Source organism: Vitis vinifera, chromosome 11 (assembly GCF_030704535.1).
Source record: "Vitis vinifera cultivar Pinot Noir 40024 chromosome 11, ASM3070453v1".
Taxonomy (NCBI): Eukaryota; Viridiplantae; Streptophyta; class Magnoliopsida; order Vitales; family Vitaceae; genus Vitis; species Vitis vinifera.
Genome location: NC_081815.1, coordinates 19,942,445 through 19,968,439, shown reverse-complemented (window position 1 = coordinate 19,968,439; position 25,995 = coordinate 19,942,445). Strand labels below are relative to the sequence as shown.

Genomic DNA, 25,995 nt, shown 5'->3' with positions numbered 1-25,995 from the left:
AAAGGGGCAAACCAAGGCACCCAACATGTATACATGGATCACTCAAAACACAAAAAATAAAATAAAAGAGAAAAAGGCATCCTCCATCTTAAAGACAGCTCAAAGCATTAACAAACTATTCATCCCATTTCCAAGGGATCTTCCTAACCAGTCAAATAAAAAATTCATAAAAACATTTTTCAATAGCAATCGTGTCCACTCTAAGCCATGATAATTTCTTCTATTTTGTTCATTTCATAAGCACCAAAATAAGCATAGCAGAGTCTTTCAAAGCAGACACTGTTTTCAATTTGATCCAGTTTCCCTACAGGGATAATTTCACCGCAGTCAACTCACTCTCCCAACCAAATTCTGAAGCTAAGGCTTCCACTAGGTCCACTTCCCCCACACAAAATATTTCACTTTTTCCCCATCAGTGTCTGCATATTTATGATATTGATATATATATGTTTGCTTATCTTAGTATTTGAAGAATTTCTGAACTCCTTTATTGATAGTATTCGGTACACACCATACACATATATATACACCAATGACTGAATAAGAAAAAATCAATCTAGCTTAATTCTCTCCTAAAATTAGGAAACTGAATCATAAGGAAATATCCTAAATGATCTCTCCTTTTTTATTCCTAAAATACTTTCCTAAATTAAAAAACCTAACTTTGGCATTATTTCAACACTCCCCCTCAAGCTGGAGAATATATATCATATAATCCCAGCTTGCAAGTTAAGTCTTCGAAGTTAGGCCTAGGTAAAGCTTTGGTGAGGATGTCCGCGGTTTGGTGCTTGGTAGGAACATAGTTCAATTTAACCGTCTCACTAGTCACCTTCTCTGTGATGAAGTGTCTGTCAATCTCAACATGCTTGGTCCTGTCATGATGCACGGGGTTCTTTGCTATGCTTATAGCTGCCTGATTATCACACATCATCAGAATTGGAGATGAACTCGTTTGTCCCAGTTCACTAAGAACCCTTTTTATCCAAATCCCTTCACAGATTCCCTGTGCAAGAGCTCTGTACTCAGCTTCTGCACTACTTCTGGCTACAACTGATTGCTTCTTACTCCTCCAGGTAACAAGATTTCCCCAGACAAAAGAACAATATCCAGAAGTGGACCGCCTGTCAATGATGTTTCCTGCCCAATCCGCATCTGAGTATACTTCAGTGTCACGGTTCTCTGTCTTTCTGAAGAATAGACCTTTCCCTGGTGTCATTTTTAAATATCTAAGAATCCTGTAGACTGCTTCCATGTGTTCCTCAGTGGGGCTGTGCATGAATTGACTTACAGCACTCACTGCAAAGCCAATATCTGGCCGAGTATGTGAGAGATAAATCAAGCGCCCGACAAGCCGCTGATATCTCCCCCTGTCTACCGGTGTACCTTCTTTCTCGATACCAAGTTTCTTCTGACTATCCATAGGAGTATCAATTGGTTTGCATCCAAGCATACCGGTCTCCTTAAGAAGATCGAGTATGTATTTTCTTTGAGAGACTACAATTCCCTTCCTTGATCTAGCCACTTCCATACCAAGGAAATATTTCAAATTTCCAAGGTCTTTAACTTCAAACTCTTCTGACAAATACTTCTTCAAATTCTGTAATTCCTCCATATCATTCCCAGATAGAATAATATCATCGACATAGACTATCAATATGGCCATTTTCCCGATATGAGACTTCTTGACAAATAGAGTATGATCAGCCTGACCTTGTTTGTAGCCCAGCTTCAGGACTGCTTTTGTGAATCTATCAAACCAGGCTCGGGGAGATTGTTTAAGGCCGTACAAGGATTTTTGGAGTTTGCAAACCTGATTCTTTGCCATACTTTCTTCGAAACCAGGTGGTATTTCCATGTAGACTTCCTCTTCTAGGTCACCATTTAGAAACGCATTTTTTATGTCCAGTTGTTGCAAGCACCAATCTTGATTGACAGCCAATGAGAGAAGAATCCTGATAGTGTTCAGTTTTGCAACAGGAGCAAAAGTCTCCTGATAGTCTATCCCATAGGATTGTGTAAACCCTCTAGCTACCAAACGAGCCTTGAATCTCTCGACTGATCCATCTGCTTTGTATTTTATGGTGAAAATCCACTTGCACCCCACAGGCCTCTTCCCAACCGGCAAATCTGTGATAGTCCACGTCCCATTCTTCTCAAGTGCATCAATCTCATCTTGTACTGCCTTCTTCCATTCTGAAATTTTTAATGCCTCTTGTATTGTGTTGGGAACCTGAGTATCATCAAGAGAAGTAGCAAATGCTCTATAAGATGGTGATAGCCCTTCATACGTAACATAATTTCCAATTGGATGATCTGTACATCTCCTAACACCCTTCCTCAATGCAATCGGCAGAGTAGAATCATCAATGCTGGGAATTAACACCTCTCCAGCCCTATCCTCACCTATGTTCTCTTCAGGAAGACTTGAATTGGAGTCAATATATTGGCCACATGTTGACTGTGATCCGTGCTCTAATTCCTGTCTTTTCCTCCTCCTGATGTAAACTTGTAAGTTCTCATTAGCAAGTTGTGAGGTTGTAGGTTGAATAGGCATGGGAGACTGGATGGTCACGGGAGAAGGAACATTTGTGTGCTGGGCTGGCTGGACTGATGACGGCATGGGTGTGGACAACTCAGTGGGCGCGAATTGGGAAGGATTTGGTGACTCTGAGTGAAAAGAAGGTACACCCTCAAGATGAGACTCCTAAACTTGATGTTCATTCATGCTCTTCCCCTGAACATGAAATTTGGGATAGAAGAAGACATGTTCAAAAAAAGAGACGTCCATGGTGGTGTAAAATCTTTTGTTGGTTGGAGAATAGCATTTGTACCCTTTTTGGGTTGGAGAATACCCTAGGAAAATGCACTTATTTGCTCGAGGAGCAAATTTGCTACGATTTTGAGGATACACATGAACGAATGCCGTGCAACCAAATACTTTGAGTGGTAAATCAGAAGAGGCGACACGGGTGTGAGGAAATTGTTTTAAGAAAAGTTGACGTGGGGATTGAAAGGTAAGCACTCTGGATGGCATACGGTTAATCAAATAGGTAGCTGTGAGAATAGCTTCCCCCCAGAAATAGTTTGGAACATTAGAGGAAAACATAAGGCACCGGGCAACCTCCAAGAGATGTCTATTCTTGCGTTCAGCCACCCCATTTTGTTGTGGGGTGTCAACGCAAGAACTTATGTGGATAATGCCATGATTTTGAAGATAAGTACTGAGACTACTAGTAAAGTATTCCTTTGCATTATCTGACTTGAGGACTTGAATTTTGGAATTGAATTGGTTTTGAACCATAAGATTGAAGGTTTGAAAAATGTGCCCGACCTCTGACTTTTCTTTCATAAGGAAAACCCATGTTACCCGAGTATGATCATCAACGAATGTCACAAACCATCGAGTGCCAGAAATATTTTTTATCCGGGAGGGACCCCACACATCACTATGAACTAGGGAGAAAACAGTCGAAGGTTTGTATGGGATTTGAGGATATACTGTTCGAGTATGCTTTGCAAACTGACAAATTTCACAGTGATAAGATGCTGGATTTTTATTGATAAATAATTTGGGAAACAATTTTGCAAGGTAAACAAAGCTAGGATGACCAAGGCGATAGTGTAACATTATAATCTCACTATCTTTATTGACCTTAGAATTTGACACAGAATTGAAAGACTCTAACATACTCTGAGACTGTACGCAACTTGCTTGAGAGACTTGGTTTGAGAATTGGCCACATGAGAGGAGGTAGAGCCCGGAACACAGTTCAGCACTGCCAATCATCTTCCCCGATTTCAAGTCCTGAAAAACACACGAGTTTGGATAGAATTTAGTAACACATTGGAGATCACGAGCCAATTTGCTAATGGACAAAAGATTACAATCCAAGTTTGGAACATGGAGGACAGAGTCAAGATATAAGTCTTTAGTAAGTTTTATAGAACCTGTCCCGGCAATTTTTGACTTTGAACCATCAGCAATATGGACGGATGAATGACCATTACTTGGCTTGTAATTTTGAAGGATGGCAGCATCTCCTGTCATGTGATCAGAAGCACCTGTGTCCACTATCCACGGCTTCATTCCTCCTTGACTAGTAGTGAGGGCTATCCCGGTAGTACTGCCACTGCCAACTTGGCTCAATAGTTTCTGTAGCATCTCCATCTGCTCTTTGTTGAATGGACTCGGCTCGGGAACAGATGTGCTCTCAGAGTTGGCAGCCACGTGTGCTCTGCCATCTCTGTCAGACCGTGGCTTTGGTTTCCAATCAGCCGGTTTGCCATGAAGCTTCCAGCAAGCCTCCTTATAATGGCCTGGTTTCTTACAATAATCACACCAAGGCCTATCTCGTTTCTGACGATCTCCACCACTACTATTAAATGACCGAGCAGCAAGGGCAGAGCCATCCAATGTTGTGGCAGGTTGCTCTTTGGATCCCATCATCACTTTCTTTCTACTTTCTTCACGCCTAACCTCTGAAAAAACCTCCCTGAGACTTGGAAGGGGTTTAATGCCCATGATTCGGCCTCTAACATCATCCAATTCCCTGTTTAGTCCTAGGAAGAACTTGAACAGTCTCTTGTGTTCCACAATTTGCCTGTATGTTGCTGCATCATCCGAACATTTCCATGAGTGAGTCTCGAATAAGTCAAGTTGCTGCCAATACCTTGTGAGTGTGTTGTAATACTGAGTAACTGACTGCTCTCCTTGGCGGAAGTCATGTAGGGCTGATTCCACCTGAAAAAGTTCTGAAGTATTTTCAGAACTTGAGTAAGTTTCTTTGGCTGCATCCCATATGTCCTTTGCAGTCCCAAACAGCAAGAAATTTTCTCCTATGTCATTGTTCATGGAATTGATAAGCCATGACATGATCATGCTGTTTTCAATCTTCCACTTCCTGAAACCCGGTTCTGTAGTTTCTGGCATGGCTGCTTCTCCAGTGAGGTACTTATCCTTTCCTTTACCGCAAATGAACAGCAACACAGATTGTGACCACTGTAAATAGTTATGGCCATTTAATTTGTGTCCTGTGATGAGAATAGGAGAGGAATCATTGCCACCAAGGTTTGGAATTTCAGATCTGCCCCCTGATTCTGGTGACGTGACGCTGGATACTTGTGATGATGCCATTCCGTATTTTGTCATGGACCGGAAAGGTAGAAGAACACTTCCCAAGGCACGTGCAGGGATTGGAGTTGAGAAAAAATAGCCGGAGGACGCCGGAAAAACTGATCGAAGTGCCCACGGAAGCAAGAGAACCCCAAAAGAGGCACGTGCAGGGCTCGGATGGCAAAACAGGTAAGAAGGGTGGCTGGTCGGCGTCAGACGAGCTTAGAGGAGGAAGCGCATCGCCGGAAAGTGGCTCACGCGCCCTCACGCGCCGGCGCGTGAGATGCAGTCGCCGGCCGGAAAAAGCGCGCGTGGACGGCGCGTGGATGGGTTTCTGGTTCCGGTGCTTTGGGACAAATTGGAGATCTCCTCCAGGCGCTCCTTGCGGTGTAGAAAAAACCGTCGCCGGAAAGTTCGCTGGAAAAGTTGCCGGCGGTGAATGTTTTCTGACGACGATTAGACCGACCGGAAAGCGTTTTCTCCCTTGACTCTGAGAATAGGGACTGATGACCGGAATGAGAGATGGCCAGAGAGAGAGATGGTCGGAATGAGAGATGGCCAGAGAGATTTGGCCGGAAGGGATTAGGGTTTCAGAAAACTGGCTCTGATACCATGAAGAATTTCTGAACTCCTTTATTGATAGTATTCGGTACACACCATACACATATATATACACCAATGACTGAATAAGAAAAAATCAATCTAGCTTAATTCTCTCCTAAAATTAGGAAACTGAATCATAAGGAAATATCCTAAATGATCTCCTCTCCTTTTTTATTCCTAAAATACTTTCCTAAATTAAAAAACCTAACTTTGGCATTATTTCAACAGTATTTTTCATGGAATTAATTATGTATTGCTTTGCTGTTGATTACATGTGTTTTATATGTGCATGCGTATTCTTTTCTAACTGCTTTAGGTATAAACATAAGTTACAATACACAAAAAGAGAGAACAGAAAATGATGTTATGTGATGTAGCATACAACTAAGATAATAGAAAATAAGAGAAAATCGATGTATAGATACACTTCAAAATCTTGCAGAAAGAATTTCAAGATCAAGCAAGAGCACAACAAGGCAATTATGCTTCCACTCATCCAAGAACTCAAATTATAAAATAAAATAAAATAAAAAATCCAACCAAGAAAAATCAAATTCAATAAGTAGAAGCAGTTAGGGTGATGGGATTTTATCGTAATGCATTACACTGCAACAAAATCCAATAGGAACCCTCATTTTACAGGATAGTACATTTCTTGTTCAGTAGAAGAAAGGAATAACAAGCATAGAATTATCAATGAGTAACAAACTGCTTTAGTTGGAGAGATACCTAACCTTAAACTAGGGTCACTCATGCAAGGTGTGAAGAACCAACCTTGAGTGCAACTGTATCCAGAGTAGATTATCTGAAACAACATAAGGATCAGCAGAAATATTGTGTCTGTAAGTTCTAGGGTTATCAATTTCTTTCATTGGAACATGATAATCAATCATTAAAATTGCGTATCAGATATATTATGGAGTAAAACAGGCCTATCATCACCTACATGTAATAATATTGTAGGTGCTCAATAATATTGAGAACCAGTGTTCAAGTGTTGTATGGCCTACTGCATCATCTACTCCCTAGGCAGAAAAGGACAATTATATCTAGGCGTGACTGAGGAATCCCATCAATCCAAGCTACTTCCTTTGATTAGTTGCCTTCTTAACAAGTTCCTCCCTAATTTGCATCCCTTCCCCATTGCAATCTCCCGTAATCATGCAGAAGTTAAGGCTAGAAGAGATCTATAACTAGTTGTGGCAGTCTTATGCAAGGGGAAGGAAGAATTTTATCAATTAACCTAGAATAATTTAAAATTTCTAAAATCTGTTCCTATCAAATATAACTGTAAACAAGTCAAAAGGAAATTTGCTACAGGTTTCATGGTCATGAACTTTTGTTGCAATAAAGTAGCTCGACATATACTAATATACACATATATCTTCATATGCGATGCTCCCAAGCACGTAGTTTTGTCATGCCTAGGTTCTATTTGATATTGGCATGTTGTTCCTCTTCTATTCTTGGATAAGGAGTGGTTCATATCATTTTGTCATCTTCTTTTATACTTTGCATCCATCTAAATTTTTATTAATTTATTATCTATTAGTCAGCTTGCCAAATAATATAATTGTGCGGCTATTTTATTTTCCTTCTCATTGTATTTTTATGTCCCCGCACAAAGAGGAAGATTAGTGAGGGACTTAAACAAGATGCACTCTACTATCTTGACAGTCAACCTATACATCAGTCTCATGGTAGGAAGATGTCAGATGTTGCTTCTTTTTCTTTGCTAATTACTCTTCTTCAATGGCCTTACAAATTGAACCATGCTTCTTCTTTTGCAATTATTCCTTAAGAGCATCTACAAAGTCTTTCATTAAGCTTGAGTATGAGTTTTTGGAACTTGGCAAACATCACATGTTATCTTTCCCATCTAAGTTTAATAATAGAAGTCTTAGTGTTTTTGCTTTAATTTAGTCATGTTTAGGTTTTGTATCCTATTTCTAATGTTTAGCATTTTATTAGTTTTATTGACAATTATTCTCTCAAGTCACTTAAATATTATTTCTAAAGAAAGGTTAGAAGTGCATCATGTATTAAACTCTTCAATAAAAAAAAATAAAAAAATAAAAAAAAAATAGATTGTTGTTTTAATTGGTATCCTTCAATTTGATAATGCACTTGAATATAATGATTATTTTCTTTCCTCTTTTTGTGCTAAAAAAGGAATTATCCATGAATTCTCATTTGTAACACCCAAACAAAGTTCTTCAAAAAAAAAAATCACTCTTGCTCCTAGTGTTTTTAGGTGTTCACTTTGTTTATAATTTTTCTCCAAATAAAGACAAGTTTGATCATTGATCCATCAAATGTATATTTATTTGGTACTTTAAAACTCAAAAATATTTTTATTATTGTTGATATAATTTCTTTGAGTCTATCCCTTATTTTCTTTTTTCTTTTTTATTTTTATGAGAAGCAACAATATAATATATTAAGGTAAGTAAGAATAAGTACAATAGAAGGATGAGAAAGCCTCCAAAAAACTACACAAAAAATATGTAGGAACCTCCAAAGTATCAAGTAAATCTATACAACTATGAGGTGCCACAATCCATGTGGAAATATACAAAAAGCAATCAATCCTTGCTAGCCCATAGTCAAGTTGAATCGTACTAAGGGGAATACCCTTAAAAGTTGTGGTACAAGAGGGACCTAAAAGGAGGCTAAGAAAATGAATAATATCCCAAAGACCCTCTAAAGTTCTCGTCTTGTCCTCAAAAAGCCTAGTGTTTCTCTCCCACCAGACAACCCATATCAAAGTAAGACAAGCGGACTACCACAACACCTTGACTCTAATGGTACTTCCCAATCCTTTATATGAGATGATCATCATGTTATATATACTCCTAGGAGGAACCCGATCCAAATGAGCCAATCTGAATAGTTTATGTTATAGCCCCAAAGTCAAAAGACTATATAAGAACAAATGATCTATCATTTTATCACTCTCCATGCACAACAAACAAACATCAAGACTAAGAACTTTGTACAGTCTTCTCATTTATGGCATGTCATTAGTGTTTACCTTCTAGTATGCCACTAACCAAGCAAAGGACTTGACCTTCAATCAGGCTTGTGATTTCCAAACAAAATCAGTAGGGAGTAATGGAATTGAATCAGTATGGTTGCACAAGACTAGAAAAAACAAATTTTACTATAAATAAACTTGAAGAAGATAAGGACCAAACTTTCGCATCAAGAACAAATTGGGATAAGTGCAAAAAAGAAAGAGAGGACACGAGTCTTTCAAAATCTCCTAACTCAAAATCAGAAAAATTGCAACGAAAGTTTAAATTCCAAGAGAAAGTATTAATGGACCCAAAAACTGATGAAATAGTACTATTTTTTAGTTGTGAAAATTCTAAATAGACCTGGAAATTGATAACATAAAGGTTGATCCCTCCACCACAAGTCTTCCAATCATTGGCTATGAGCACAATGACCAATATTTTTCTTCCTTGAACAAAAGCTCCTTATGTAAAATGGATAGTTTCATAAAGAACACCTCGTAACCACCCTAATAAGACTTTGGTTATAATGTATATAAACAAGTGACCAAGCTAATAGATCTAAAATTGGAAATCCGGTTTGACTCTTTTTGGGCACTAGAGCAATGAACGTGACATTTGTACTCTAATTAACTACCTCGCTTCTATGAAATTCTGAAAACACTTTCACTAAATTCTCTTTAGTCACATCCTAACATTCTTAGAACACAAAATGGTGAAACCATCAAGCCTGGGAGCTCTGTCCTTATCTAACTAGAAAATGGCTTGAAAAATCTCCTTTACTAAAGGGATGTTCCAACCAAGAAGCACTCTCTATTGAAATGGGTGACCAATCTAAACCTTGTAACCTCCAAGAGCCTTCAAGGGAACTCGCATATAGCTTTCCAAAAAAATGCAAGATCTCTGCTAAAATACTGTCAATGTTATCTAGAATTACTCCTTCATTCTCTAAGACCTTAATATACTCTTGACACATCACCCTAAATTTTTGCCTCCAATGCACCTCTTCCCTTAACAATAGCTCCTCCAAATCCCCTTTTCAAAAGGCCCTCCGCTCTGAAAGCTTAGGAGAAAGGTACTAATGTAGGACAACCCTAGGATGGTTGCCTACACTCAAGGGTAGGTGGGCTAGGGTTTTATTTTTGGGGTGTAAGGAGAGAAACAAGGAATAAATTTTATGGTAGAGAAAATTATAAGATAAGAAATAGAGAGAAAGAAGAAACAATGAAGAAAAGATGGAAAAACCTTAGAGCTCACTAAGGCCTTCTAGGAGTCTCACCTAGAAGAAAATCAATGGAGTCTCACCATTGAGGGTTGCAACCTTGCAATGAAAGAAAGTATAATATTATTCATCAAATTCATTCCTTTGATTTACATTGATTAGCCTATTTATAGGCTTCTCTAAGAAATCCAAAGTCTACTAGGACTCTAATAACCTATTATGCTTCTAATTCTAATTATAACATCCAAAGTCTACTAGAACTCTAATAACCTATCATGACTCAAATTCTAATTATATTATAACTCAACTAGCTAATCCTAATTGATTCCAACAAATATTAATCCTAATTTAATTCCGAGTAATATTAATCCTACTTTAATTACAACTAATACTAATTCCCTTTCTTGATATATATCTTGAAGATTCATCCTCATCAGGTACCCTTGTTCGATAGCATCAATGCTAGCAATATCATTAAGGATGCTCTTCTTCTTCTCCTTATTCCATTCTTTCAGTTTGGATTTGACAAGTTGCAACTTCCTCATGAACTTATGCCCTTCCCAACCATCTCTCCAGAAATCTCTCCACCAAGTACTAAAACTATCTTTGAAATATGAATGGAGCAACCACATTTTATTTTTATTTTTTGATAAGTACTGAATGGAGCAACCACATGTTCTCATATCTAAATAGAATAGGTCCCTACTTGAATGGATTGGTGTCTAAGGCAATTGGGCAATGATCTAACGTTAATCTAGGAAGAGCTTCTTGAAGGCCTTGAGGAAAATTTTGCTATTTAAGTATAGAAATCTATCCAATCTCTTACACACTGAGACATCTTGCATATTTAACCAGGTATAGGAAGCATTCCGTAAAGGGGGATCAATTAACTCACAATCTCTTATAAAGCTATCAAAATCTCTCATATTAGGTGTTAACCTAAAACCGCCCAATTTTTTTGAAACTCTCATGACATTAAAACCTCTCCTCACACACCAATTCAAGAAGGTTAAACAAAAAAGATCCAAAAGCTACAACCAAAAATCTTTCCCAAGAATGGTGTTGTTTGGACCATAAACAAAAGTAAGCTAGAAAAACCCATCCCTTTACCACTTGAGCCAGGCCTCAAGGCCTGGTCAAGCATTAAAATCCTACCATATAAAGCTTCCCAAGTAAAGAAGCTCATATTTGTAGAAACCCAAGGATTCCACACTAGGCTTTAAGGGAAAGCCTCACTTCTTCCCCAAGATAATGAAGAGTAAAAGGATTTAATAGAGAATTTGCCACACTTTGTTTTTTTCCAACCTAATTATCCATTTCATCCCTTCTAATTGAGGTTGATTTTAGTCTTCTAAAAAGATATCCACTTCGAATTCCCAATCATGTAACTGACTATGAAAACGAGGATTCCACAAGCCCCCTTCCTCCACTTGCTCCCATAATTCTACAATTCAAGCATCTTTTTCAACAACCATACAAAAGAGAGCCAAGAAGGATTCATCCATAGAACTATCCTCACACCATCTTTCCAAAATTTTACCCTCCTTTCATTATTAGACTATAAAGTGAGATCTAATTTTAAAGATCTCTGACGTGTTTCTGAGAGCCTTCCACAACCCCACCCCATAGTCCCCCCTCATCACTCTTGAACGCCATTCCCCTTCATTGGTCCCAAAATTTCTAACTATAACTTGTTTCCAAAGGAATTCTCTCTTTGAAGCAAATCTCTAGCACCATATACTAAGGTGAGCCTTGTTTAGAGTGTGCAAAGATCTTATGCCAAGACCACCAGTATTTTTGTCCAATTGGACCATAGACCAACTAACCAAGTGAGATTTTTTCTGTAACATCCCCCCACCCAACAACAATAGCAAACATCACTTCCTCCCTCCATCCCATAACAGGAGAAAAATCCTTTTTCACTCTTTCTATTTTATCAATGGTAATATACCTAGTAGTAGTAGATAAAAAATAAAACCTGAAACAAAATAAGAACTTACACGTATATGCATAGAAAAGGTTGTGAATGAAATTAAGGAACTGTAATCTAAATCATAACTCTTCCCGAGTTGAGTGCATTAGTAAGGAAATTACGAACATGGTATAAAACTCAAAAAAGTAAAGAGATCGAATCAGACCTTATTTGAAATTGGACCTTGTGCAAGGTAAGGTCTTTCATTCCGTAAATGATGAAAGCCATAGGCAACTTGGGCATCCATGCCTGTGAAACCAATCAATTAAAATAAGAAGCTTAACAAAAAAAGATAAAAATTATTATAATAAGCTAGGAACAAAAATTTTCCAACAAATCTTTCAACTAAAATCTATATTTCCATTTATTATTTATATTCTTCATGATTTACTAGTTGTTTTCTGCATATCACAGATATTTCTGTTTCAATGGAAGAATGGAACATTCGTTTTTTTTTTATAGGTTTCATTGGAAGAATGGAAAATGATGGACACACTGGACCCTAAGTAATTGGGATGAGACTTGTTGGATCAACTTCAATCTTTTAGGCCTAAATCAAAGTTCCAAAATTATTTGAAAGGAAAAATATATTGTCACTAGGGTGACCAACCCTACATTATAGAACAAAATTGGGCAACCAAACTCTTCTTAATTACATAGAATAGATTCAATTCATTTAACAAAAATGGGCACTGATGAACCAAATCAGGGACTGAGTTGACAAACATAAGCATTGCTTTTGTTAAACCTTTCTTTAATTGCAGTCTAGAAGTTAGAGGCTCCACCAAGATTTAAAGTTCAAACTCATGTAGCAAGTTTAAATGGTATGTTTTAAAATCATTCTAAATAATTAAAATGACACTTTGCATGTAATAAATACACCTAATCGACATCCAATATACAGATGAAGCATGCACAATTTATAAGTCAAAGAACAAACCTATGGAAAAGTAATTATAAAAGACTCCCTCATAGCAAGTCACTTGCTCAGGTAACTGACTCTCTACATCCAAACCCTGCAAAGCTCCAAGAAAGTTTTAACTTCTGCATCAATTCCAATAATAAATTTACAGAACTTTCACTTTATAAATTATAATATTGCACATAATATTTACAGGAAAAAAAAAACCCGAAAGTTTGATAAGTAATAGTTCCAACTAGCAACTAACTTTCTACATGCCACCCTCAGCACCAGAATTATATTGTAGATTTGCAGTTTACCAATCACATAGAATCATTGTGAGGCCACTTAGTCACTCTCCCCTCATGTTATAATGTGATAAAAAACTTAGCCAAAATGCTAAAGCAAGTCTCATTCAACTGCCAACTTAAAGTGTTAACCAAATAGACAAGTCAATATGTCAACCACCAAGTAGAGTTTTGACTGCTATTTCAGTTTGAATATGCTCCCTAATAAAAGCCAGAATATAACTTAACAGTATCAACATGACTATTACTAAGAATACCACATAGACAAGTCAGTCTTGGAGTGCCAAGGGCAGTCCAACCACAGTTCAACCTAAATCCATTTCCTTACCAAAAGATTCAATTTTTTAAGAAACCTCCACCATGCCTCAACAATTCATTACTAACCTTCTTCATCCCTAGGGCAAGGAGTAACAGGAAATTTACAAAGCATTATAGTGAAAACTACTAGAATAGACAACTTAAATCTTAAATTCAAAGGCAAATGGAAGTGTAAAAATGGGAACTGTAATAATTCGAGAAAATATTATAGGACTCCCTCCAATAACTTGCTAACAAAAATAGATCCCCCTTCCAATAGAACCACAGCAACAGCCTTCATGTAAATAAATAAATGCATTTGAAATTCGATAAAATTTTGTATCTCACATGCAGATTGTTAAATATTTACTATAATAAGTTTCTCAAGAAAATATCTCTAGGAGTAAGATCAACAGTATGAAGGGGGAAAGAAACAAAATACAAAGAAATGATCCAAGGAATAATATCAACAAAACCAAAGTTTGGCTGACATAAAGCATAATAAGTTAATCGAATACTGAAAAAATATGATCCACAATCTGCTGATAACCAATGTATTAAAACAAAAGCATGTGCCATTGCAGAAAACAAAATAAGTCCTGCTTGAAAACTTTGTTGGTGAAATTGTATTCCACAAGGGAGAAATTAAACAATTAAAAAAAAAAAAAGTAGCCCTGAAAATGCAGATAGTAGTGACTAAAATGGGGAAATGCAAAGTAGCTATACACAAAACCTGATCAAGAGCACATTCTTCTGTAGGCTTCAGAGAATGGGGCGGATCCACAATTACACCTGGTGGCATTGATATCAGAACATGCCAACTGCATCATCATCAAAGTAATTTTTCACGAAACTACGAAGTTGCATCAATAAGCCAAAGGCAAAATGGTAGTACGACCACAAAGGGCAATTAATATTGAAGAAATACCCTGCCAAAGTGGATAATATATAAACAAATTGAACACTGTACATGCAACAGAGACAGAAACTTTTTAACATAAAAAGAACCATCAAATCTTTTAGAAAATATACAAGATATCATTTTGACAATCAAAGATACAAAAGGATTAAATCTTCCATATGGGAAAAACCTAGAGCCGCTTTTTGCATACATTCATGTGAGTGCTTTAGTTAAGTTAGCAATTCAGGGGAAAATTCTTAAGTGTACTTCCTACTCTGGGTCTTCGAAATCCTCCCTTAGACTACTTGCCTAATGAAGATCATGGTGTTGAAAGCACTAAGAGTCCAAGATAAGTAGTTGAGGTAGTACCTATAAAAAAAAAGTAGTTAAGGTAGTGGATAGACAAAAAAGAATCAACCGGGTTTTTTCAAACTAAGATTATCTTTGTTACTTTTTGAAAAACAAGCTTCAGGAGTCATTGTGTAACTGTTTTTGGCTGTGTATTTTTGTGCCCTGTTTCAGGAATGATCAAGCTTTAAGTTTGATCGATTAATATTCTAGGCTATGTTAAATTTCAGCCATTGAATTGGTTCTACCCTCAATATTTCAACCCCAATTTCCATTTTAAGCTTGGGGGGAATTTGGCCAGCCGTCACACACTCCATTGAGCTCCTCTTCCATTCTAAATCTGGATGTGTTTATTTCAAAAGAAAAGTTTACCCATTTTAAACTTCAAAACAGTTTTTTGATGGGTCTTTTCTCTCAAAAATGAGCTGATCCATTAAGGTTTTCTATCCATCTCTCTTTGTTACCCTCGTTCTCCTGGTATGAACATTTGAAATAAAAGAAGAAAGGCCCAAATTAGGGTTTCCAGTCTCCAAACTTGTTACTGCCAAAGGAGGAGAAGAGGAGAAGAAGAGAGGAAGGAGGAAGAAGGGCATACTTGGGTTGCTCGGAGTCTCACACCTCACATTCCTTCACTTAGTGATTTTTTTTTTCATGCCTTACCATTTGTATTTCTCATTTATAATTTTACATTTCTTTTTTAGATCTCATTTATTTCATTTATCTTTATCATACTAGATAATGATATCTATATTTATTGTGATAATTATATAATGATAGTATTAACGTTCTCTTTTTTTTTATTTTTAAAAACTGAATACATTGTGATTTATTTTTATTTTATTTATTATCTATAATCCATTTATTGTGATAATTAAATAACAATACTTTGATGGTTTATAAGCTTGGAACTCTTTTTTTGTATTTTTTTGTAGATTAGATTGAAATTTTGGATAATATTTGATGATAAATGTACCTAGGACAGATGGTTGCATATTAGGATTTATTGTATAATATAAAAGTATATATGTGACTTAGGTTGCACCTCATTTTGCTAAAACCAGCACCCCTGGGTTGTGCCTTGGACCTAGGCTCCCGAATGACCGTGCACCTTGTTCCTTTTAAAACTATGAGTAATAAGTCAAAATAAGCAACTTTTTCTAAATCTCAAACATCTCTTGCCTTAGTAACACATCTCCTTCCTTTATTTCTCTCTTATTATGTGCTTAATACTAATGAAAATAATTATATATTAATTTAGAAAAAAAAAATTAAATTTGTTTTAGCAAGATAAAAATTAGATAATAACTTTCAAGTCAACAACTTAGGCAAAATTAACTTAAAATATCTTAAGTCATTAAATATTAAGATTCACTAAATTCCCACTTTTTTTAGGTGCTTTTATATGGGCAAAAAATGAAGACCATTAGACCAATCATTCAATGATTCCATCTTACTAATCCATTACTCAAAACCCGCTCAATTTCAAAATGGGCAATAGAAGGTGCTAGCCAATAGGATGAAGGGGGTGTTAGCTAAGGTGATTTCCAAGGCCCAAAACGCTTTTGTGGAGGTTAGGCAAATATTGGATGCAGTGCTCATTGCGAATGAAGTAATAGACTCAATTTTCAAAAGCAATGGAGTGGCGATTCTTTGTAAGCTAGACTTTGAGAAAGCCTATTATCATGTAGAGTGGTCGTTCTTGCTTATGGTTATGGAGAAAATAGGGTTTGAGGAGAAGTGGTTAAAATGGATAAAGTGATGTTTATCCACAGCCAGTTTTCTGTTTTGGTCAATGGAACACCGTCGGGTTTTTTTCAAAGCTCTAGGGGTCTAAGGCAAGGAGACCCGCTTTCACCTTACCTTTTTGTGATAGCAATGGAGGCCCTCAGCTGTCTAATGAGGAGATCAATTTGTGGTGGTTTTTTATCAGCTTGTCAAGTGTGAGGGAGAGGTAGGGAAGGGGTTGAGGTCTCTCACCTGCTGTTTGCTGATGACACACTGATTTTTTGTGATGCGCGGGAGGAGCAAATGATGTTTTTGTGCTAGTTGTTGATGTGGTTTGAGGCAATCTCTGGTTGGAAGGTTAATGTGGATAAAAGTGAGCCGATCCCGATGGGTAAGGTGGAGAATGTGGATGATTTAGCAGGCGAGTTGGGCTGCAAGGTGGGTAGTTTCTTGTCTACCAACTTAGGAATGCCTTTGGGGGCTTCTTTTAACTCCGTGGCAGCTTGGGATGGTATTGAGGAAAGATTCCACAAAAGGTTGGCTATGTGGAAGCGTCAATATATCTCTAAGGAAGGGAGAATTACCTTGATTTGCAGCTCCTTGTCCAACCTCCCTATTTACTTTATGTCCATCCTCCATCTGCCAAGAGTGGTTAGAATGAGATTGGAGAGGATTCAAAGGGACTTTCTGTGGAGAGGTAGGGCTCTTGAGCGAAAACCTCATTTAGTAAGGTGGTCAACAGTTTGCTTAGATAACAGTAAAAGGGGGTTGGGAGTTAAGAGCCTTGCTACGCTCAACAAGGCTCTCCTTGGCAAATGGATGTGGTGTTTTGCAAACAAAAGAGAGGCTTTTTGGAACCAAGTTATAAGGGGGAAATATAGAGAGGATCAAGGTGGGTGGCTATCCCGTGAGGTTAGGGAGGGGCATGGAGTAAGGTTGTGGAAAGCAATAAGGAATCTTGGCCACCTTGTTAGCTCTAGAATTTCTTTTGTGGTGGGTAATGGCTAAAGGGTGAGCTTTTAGAAGGATAAATGGTGTGGAACCTCACCGTTGTGCGACTCTTTTCCCTCCTTATTTGCGTTAGCTGCAGCCAAAGAGGCTTGGGTGAGTGATTTATGGACTGTTTCAGCAAGTGGGGAAATGGGGGGGAGTTGAAATCCTCGGTTTACCAGGTGTTTCAATGATTGGGAGTTGGATGAGGTGGAGAACCTGTTGGGGTCTTTATGCGAGGAAAGAGTGATGTTGGATGAAGAGGATAGGGTGAGGTGGTCGGTGTCCAAAGATGGTAACTTTTCGGTTAAATCCCTTTACAAAGTATTAGAGCCGAATTCATCAATGTGCTTTCCAATGAAGACAATCTGGAACTCTTGGGTGCAGCCAAAAATGAGCTTCTTTGCTTGGGAAGCTTCTTGGGGAAAAGTTCTAACTTTAGACTAAATTTAGAAGAAGGGTTGGGCTTTAGCAAATAGATGTTTTTTATGCCAAGATTATGAGGAGTCTATTGGCCATCTTCTTCTCCATTGCGAAAAAACGAGGGAGGTGTGGAAACTATTTTTTATCATGTTTGGTGTGTGTTGGGTGTTTCCCTCCTCGGTTAGGGAGACCCTTTTGGGATGGGATGGTGATTGGGTAGGTAAAAAGAACAGAACAGTGTGGGAAGCGGCCCCCCTATGCTTGTTTTGGTCAGTTTGGAAGGCTAGAAACAACATTGTTTTCTATGATGGGGTGCTATCCCTGCAAAGGCTGAAAGCCTTTTTGTTTTTTCACTTTGGTCGGATACCAAACTGTTTATAAAAGCTGGTCCTACGACGTTAATAGATTTCATTGATTGGGTGGGTTCCCATTAAGGGAGGTCTTTTTTGTACATCTTGTTTGGTTAGTTTTTTTTTTTTGTTACAGTTGTAAGAAGGTGAGTTTCTTTCATCTGTACATCTTGGGCCACTATTTTAGCACCTCTTATTAATACAATACCTTTGCTTACTTATCAAAAAAAAAAACAATTTCCCAATCAAAACAACAATTTTCAAATTGAATGATTAAAAGTCACCAAATTGAACTAATCCTTTTCTTGATCTATGAAGTTGGTGAGTCTCAATCCCATGGAAAATAACAATGGTATTCAATGGTAGTGATCCATGGAAAAGTAGAAATAGGGCATAGTGAAATTTGATGATGAAGAGTACCCGTAAGTCAAAACTGAAAACCAATCAAACCAATTCAATTCAACCAACCAATCAAATCATATCAATTTTCAACAACTATAAAGGTTGATTTGGTTTGAGAATTTTGAAAACTAGCTTTGTTGGGTTAGTTTTCCGTTTCCTTATCTCCTACTTGATAAAATCAAACCAAACTAACATTCTAAAACTTCCATTTCTTGTGATTTGTAATTGTTCAATGTTTGATGATTATATATGTATATATATACATAAAGGAATGGGGAGGGTTTGAGGGAGGTTCTAGGTTGAAGTCTCAATGGGGACAAAAATTTACCTATCAAAAAAATATATATATTTTGTAAACTCCATTAAAGTAATTTATTGTTTTACTTATTACACTCTAGTCAAATTAATTTTTAAATGCATTTATTATAGTTTGGATTAAAAATTTTAAATGTATTTTAAATTTCACACTCAAGTCGGTTTTAATTATTTTAAAAGATAAATTGGACTTAAGGCCTAACGTAACTCGCATCCAACCAATCATCTAGACCAAACCAAACTAATCATAAATAAATTTGATTTGATTAGATTTTTTACATCACTAACATGTCAGTTGGATTTTGAATCAAGCATAAACTGACCGGTTTGTTCAATTATTTTTTCCTCCAAGAACTGACTAAACCACCCTTTTTACGCTCCTAAACTTATTGTAGAACAAGATTATTCTATTGTCTTTGATCAAAAAAAAAAACATCCTATTGTCATTTCCCAGATTTCCTCTAATGATAAAGACCTTGGTATTTCAATCACTAGATCAAGAAAATTCAGGACATCTCATGTTATTATTTCCTAACATGGGAAGCCTAAGCAACCAACAAATTTGATGACCACTAGTGAGTTAACCAAGGGCAGTGCTGGGTCTAACAAATTCTTTTCTATTGAGGATCATGTTCCCTTGTGAAAGTTTCAGTGTTTACATTCAGAAAAATTTCAGCTCTTCAGCTTTTATTTTTTTCCCCTCTCTTCTTAGGGTAGGATTCCTCATCTTTCATATTGCTTGTAACTAAAGTTTCATTTATCCAAAGTAAAAAACCACTTTCAAGTTCAGTGTTGTCAAAAGCAAAAGGCGATATCAAGGCAATAGGAATCCTTTTGGCCTAAAGTGAAAGGCAAAAAACAAGCCAATAGTCTAACTATAGTAAGATAATAAAAAAATAAAATATATATATATATATATATATATATATATATATTTACCTAATTGATAATTAATCAATATAAGCATCGTCTTCAATAATCAACACTATTAATTTTTCATCCCTCATGACGTCTTATAAAAATAACAAATAGTAATAATTATTCAAAGTGTTAAATATCATACCCCACATCATAAGAAACATCATATTGTTTAGAGAAATTCATCTTGTCCAAATGCATATTCTAATTTTCCAGATATCTAAAAATCAGAATAAAAAAAAAATAAGAAAATAAACATCCTAGAGACGTTTTAGGTTTCGTCATCATAGTCATCTGAAATTAAATTTTTCATCACTTCCATCAAAACTAAATTGATAACCTCCATCTCATTATCACCATGATTGATAATATAATACTTCATCTTATACTCATTTAATCTAATGTTAGGTTAAATTAAATAACAATCTAAGTACATTTAATCTTAACTCATGATCAAAGACGACCACTTCTATGCTTTGAGCCTTATCCCAAAGCGTGCCTTTTTGAAATCGCCTTGCCTAGGTCTTCAAGAGGTGACTTTTATCTACCTTGCCTGGCCTGATGGCCTTGGCGACCAACGCAAGATTGCCTTTGATATCACTACTTTCAGCTCCAAACCCATCTCCACACTTTTTTAAAGCTTCTAATCCTTCCACATGCTAAATAGGTTATGAACCCATCTCTAACAACCGTTTCATAGAAAGCTTCATAGGGAAAGATTTTGACATTGGATTAGTTACAGAAAAGAGGATGACACTTGATGCACCAATACTTTATTTGTATGAAGGAAGAAGAGACTATTAACCACATTCTCCTTCATTTTGCCTGAGCTCAAGAATTATGGAGTTTGGTATTCTCCTTGTTAGGGGCAAAGTGGGTGATGCCTTAGTTAAAGAGACTTTGTTAGGATGGCATGATTATTTTATGGGTAAAAGGCAGAAGTAGGTTTGAAGGATTATCCCATTGTGTGTTTTTTGGACTTTATGGAAGGAGAGGAACCAAAGATCTTTTGAAAGCAAATAAATGTTTGTTCATTCAATTGTTTTCTCCTTTCTTTGTAACTTTTATCATGGGTGAGGGTGTGCATTAATAAAGGCTCCCTAACCATGGTATATTTTATAAGTTGGTTAGGTTTGTCTTGATGGGGCAATTGTTTTTTCTGGCCCTTTTTGTTACTTCCTGACTCCCTTTGTATATAACCTATGTGCTTTGGCCCACTTACAATTAGCACCTTCAAATATATTTATTTTGTTTACCTATCAAAAAAAAAAAAAAGAGTTTTGTGTGTGTGTGTTTTTTTTTTTTTTGCTCCTTTGTTAACCTTATTGATTGGCCTTCATTGCTGACATAGGTCTAAGTTTGGTTTTTGCCTTCATTGCCAACAAAGGAATTTAATATTTCTCTATTTTTTTTGATAAATTATTTAATAGAAGATTGTAAAAGGTCTTTGAATTTCTAGCTGATTTAAATCCAAATCTGGATCACGTGCATGGGCAAGTACTTAGCAAAGAACCTCTTCCATCACTTAGAGAGGTTTGTGCCATTGTTGGAAAGGAAGAAAGTATACAAATTCTGCCATTAACCCAAGAAGACAGGAAACAAATCTCTTCACCAAAGAATAATTGGAACAACTATATAGGTTTATGAATTAGACACATTTTTCCTTTAATCCTTCTTCCTTTACCAAACCTAGCCCAAACAAGTAATTTTTAACTACATTGAAAGTCACCTTGAGAAATTCCATCCCTTGGTTCATAGATTCAGGGGCAACTAATCACATTACTAGTATGATGGAATACCTCATGTGCAACTACTAAATTGGTATTCCATCCCAATTTATTCCATCACTCCATTATCCCAAAAGATCACCACCCCTCGTTGCAAATGAGGTATCTAAAGCTTCCCATTCCAAAACCTGCTTACCACAATGCTTCTAATCAGCTCCTTGGCCATAAATTCTAGCTTGCTCTCTTGCAAACAAACCAAGTCAGCCCTTTGACAACTAAAAAAAGATTAGATGACCTTTCTCTTCACCATATTATTTAGCCCTCTAACATTCAATGGAATTTTTCTTAGCATTGTTAGGAAACAGAGGTGATAGCCCAGAACTTTTTATTCATAGAATTCCCTTAGCCTAGTTTGTCATCATAATTCAAAAAACATTCTGATTTATGCATTTCCCTTTCACGGCAAGACCATCCCCTACTATGCCTTTCCTCAAGGTGTTCAAAGCTCTCTTGTTCCTCTTAGCCCCAAACTTCCTCAATAAAGCTACAATCTGTCCAAAACCTTCAATTGGCATACCCAAAAATCAACTGAACACTGCAAACAGGTAGATAGTCGTGGGCTTGTACCAGAGTAGACAAGGAAACATTATTTAAAGGAAGATCTTAGCAGGAAAAAAAAGGAAAAGTTAAACCCTAATTGAAGAAAGGGAAGTTAAGAATGAACTTCTCCAATCCCCTTTAGTTATAATAATAGCAATAAAAACAACAGTAAAAATAACATAAACTTATACCATGCATCACATTCCTTAAAACTGACCAATGTTCAATGTGTTACTTAGACCGACTCTTTTCCAACATGACTCCATGGTAGACAAAACTTCTAACTTGATCCCCAACAAAAATAATGCTTAGAAACTTCTTATTGACTAAGCTCTTGCATAAGTACGATAAGTGAATTTTCCATATGCAATTCTAGCATCATCCTTTACATAGTTCAATGCTAAATGTGCTTCATTATTTTGAGCTATCTAACATATAAATGCAAACAAGACATAACACAGACATCAAATGTAAGAAGTATGCCCTTAAGTGGCTCATACTATGTTACAGCAGATCATGCGCTTTGCACGACTAACCCATGCCTCAAAAGTGTTTCCCTTCAGCCTCATCCCTCAAAGTTATTAGCCCCATGTAACCCCCAAAACTATTGTGTTTCAAGGCAAAGTACTATAAAATTTGTGAACATGACAAAGAAAAAGGATCAACTTCACCACCTCACAAAATTAAATTAAAAAAGTTATATATTCTAACTGTTAAATAATAAAAGGATGCTTACCTATCAAGCCGGCAAATTGGACCTTTAGTAGCCCTGTGGAGAGATCTTTTGACAGCTGATTTCCAGGCAAAAGGAAATGAACCCCCCTGAAGGAAGCATACAAAGGACAGCTTTTGAAGATACATCATTAAGAAAACTGGAATGTTGGATGCAGAGAAAAAGCTTACCCAACCAAAACTCCTAGACAAATCATTGCCTGTTCCGAGTGGAATAATTCCAACAGGAGGAACTGGTTCACGATTCTGTTTGTCAAGCTCTCCAAGACTACCTAGCACCCAACCGACAGTACCATCTCCTCCTGCAACCTGTCAAAGCAACCGCCAAATAGCTTAGCATTATCAGCAACCACCAACTAGTTTAGTATTATCCATGAAAATAAAATAATTGGGGATTATAATGCCCGATAAACATACCACGATCCTCATCTTTTCCCGGACCTCTTTAGCACATTGGTCTCCCTGTTTAGCCAACTTCTCTAGGCAACCCAATCCATACTGGATAAATTCATGGGGCTTCACAGCTGAGAGGTCAAACACCTGCATCACAATCAAGAACCAACTGTCCTATTAACAGAGAACTGTTCAACCATCCATTTTACATAGGCCAAAAATGCGAACTGAAATTTCCAGGGTTCTAATGACAAATCAAATTCAACCTAGCCGTTTGCTGCCAGTTATTTATAACGATTCATAGTATTTTTAATAGTCAATTAAAATAATGATATTAGAACAAACATGCCAATAACAAACCATTATAATAATAATATAAATAAATAATATAATTTCAAAATTCAAATTTTAAGCATATCAATTATCAGTTAGAGAAAAAAACAAGGACCTGTTCGCGACTCATCAACTCCTGAAGCCGCTCCTTCAGCTCAGGCCCGTGTCGACCACCGCTGCGGGAGTTAATAAACACAATAATGGGACACTCCGGCGACTCAGCATTCTCGGCTCCTTCGAGATGGTGGTCGCCGGCGTTTGGATCCTTGGAATTAATGGAATCGCGCATGGCAAGTCGAAGATATTGGGGCAATAAAATGACGCGCTTTAGTTCCTCTTTATCGATTCGGATTCCGGAGAGGCCGCAGCCGCGGAAGGAGTCAATGACCGAGGAGCGCGCCGCGACCCGAATTGAATCACCAACGGAGGAAGGCGAATCCATGGAATCGAAATTCGCTGAACTGGCTGAGTCAGAGAATGGGAGGGTATTGGAGGAGGCTACAGAACTTTGAAACTTGAAAATGATGTTGTCGCTGTTGTTCTTCATTGTTATAAATATAAAAGAAATATATATAAAAAAAAATAAATAAAATAGATATGGAAAAAGGAATGTAGACAGAGAAAATGGTAAAAAAGATGGGATGGAGGTGGTGGTGGTGGGGCCTATGATGTGCGCATCGCAGGCGAAGAACAGATGGGCGGAGGCTTCAGTTTTAAAACCGGCTCCTGGCAGTTTCCTTCTCAACCATATGCCCTTCTCCCTCACCTCTATTTACACATATCAGCTCTTTCCCAATTCCTCACGTCATCATACGCCCTCTTACCCTTTTCACCACCCCATTAATATTGGTCGATACTTACTATGTTTGACAACTTTGTCGAAATTAAATTTTGAAATGACTTCTAATTATTTTCCAAAGGACATTTGATTGAAAATTTAAAAATAATTTTTATGATTTATTTTGATGAATATATTGCACATCTATTTATAAAAGTTTTTCAAAGTATTTTCACTATAGTTATGCAAAATATTTTATTAAAAAAAATTGAGACACTTCTAATTTATTTTTAAAACTAAAGATTATTTTAAGTATAGTTTCATAAAATAATTAAAAGGAATATTAATTTGATTGTGAGTTTAGAAGAGAATTGAATTAGAACATGTGGTGCATATGGCTGGTGCAAATTAGGGGGAAAAAAAAAGCATCTATCCTTTTCCACTTATGACATGTACCAAATATAGGTTTGTTGAATTCTTAAATTAGAAATAAAAATAATTAAATTCCCATTTATATTTTATGAAAATAAAATATAAATGGGAAACCAATAACCTTTAGGTACTCTTTTTAACTTTTCATTGTTTCACAAATTGTATTTTTATTAAATTTATATATATATATATATATATAAGTATTTACTATCATTATTATGATTATAAACCTACTTAAATAGGATTAAGGTTAATAACTTCAAAATTTTCCGAATTCTCCTTCTCTTTTTCTCTTTTACAATATTTATAGGAGAGAACACTTTCAAAGCTATGAGAGAAGTCTTATGCTATTTTATGATTCTTGCATTTTTTTTTTTTTTACTTGATCCCATATACAACATTTAAATTGTATCATATTTTCTCATAACCTGTGGTTATATAAAAGTGAATATTAAATCAATGTACTTATATAATCAAAACCCATATAGAAAATATTTCATAATCAACAACTATATAAGCTATATTTTATATGATGAAGGCAAAAAATTGTAATCATTATTATTTTAATTTTGTATAATCATAAGTTATACGGAAAATCTTTCATGCTCAAAAGCCATGTAAATCATATTTTACACTATCAATTCAAAAACTTGTAATAATTGATATTTTAATTTTATATAGACAAAAGCTATAATTTTTAAAAGCACAAATAGCCAAAAGTTATGTTATCATATAAGTCAATTGTTCATAACCGAAAGTTTTGAGACAATAAACAAAAAAAAAATGAGTGGTAGTCAAAAGCTATTACTCTAAATTCTTTGGTAGCTAGAAAGCTATGAAAAATTGTTGATACTATTTATTAATCAATATTATTAACTACTAGTTATGTTTTTCTGAAAATATTAAACACTTTATATTTTATTTATTCGTCATATTTATGTCAAAATGGTTTTTTTATTTTATTTATTAACAATCTTTTTATCATAATATTCATTTAATTCATTTTATTCTAAGTATATAAAGCCTTTTAATGAAAAAAATATATAAAAAAATTAATTTGTACAATTCTTTTTAAGTTTATTTATATATGGTACTATTTAATATATAATTCTCAAATAATGTCAAATTTTATTAAATTTGAATTTATTACCCTTCATATTTCAGGCTAAAATTACTTGTCTTGAATTTTGATATT

The 25,995-nt window shown here is 36.1% G+C and overlaps 1 protein-coding gene across 2 annotated transcripts in view; it reads right to left on the bottom strand.

The window, feature by feature from the left end:
* The window catches only part of LOC100241035 (diacylglycerol kinase 3), a 55,882-nt gene extending 31,541 nt beyond the window's left edge, over positions 1-24,341 (bottom strand). The window contains exons 1-8 of one of the 2 annotated variants that reach the window (XM_002271948.5): positions 23,706-24,341; positions 23,282-23,404; positions 23,036-23,173; positions 22,869-22,954; positions 14,167-14,254; positions 12,868-12,943; positions 12,094-12,176; positions 6,451-6,521 (exon numbers count right to left, since the gene is read on the bottom strand). In XM_002271948.5, the coding sequence (XP_002271984.3) occupies positions 6,451-6,521; positions 12,094-12,176; positions 12,868-12,943; positions 14,167-14,254; positions 22,869-22,954; positions 23,036-23,173; positions 23,282-23,404; positions 23,706-24,137 (1,097 nt within the window). In that variant the 5' untranslated portion in view covers positions 24,138-24,341. The remainder of the gene's footprint in view (positions 1-6,450; positions 6,522-12,093; positions 12,177-12,867; positions 12,944-14,166; positions 14,255-22,868; positions 22,955-23,035; positions 23,174-23,281; positions 23,405-23,705) is intronic. The other variant, XM_059740498.1, reaches the window with a different exon arrangement.
* Between the last annotated feature and the right edge of the window lie 1,654 nt (positions 24,342-25,995).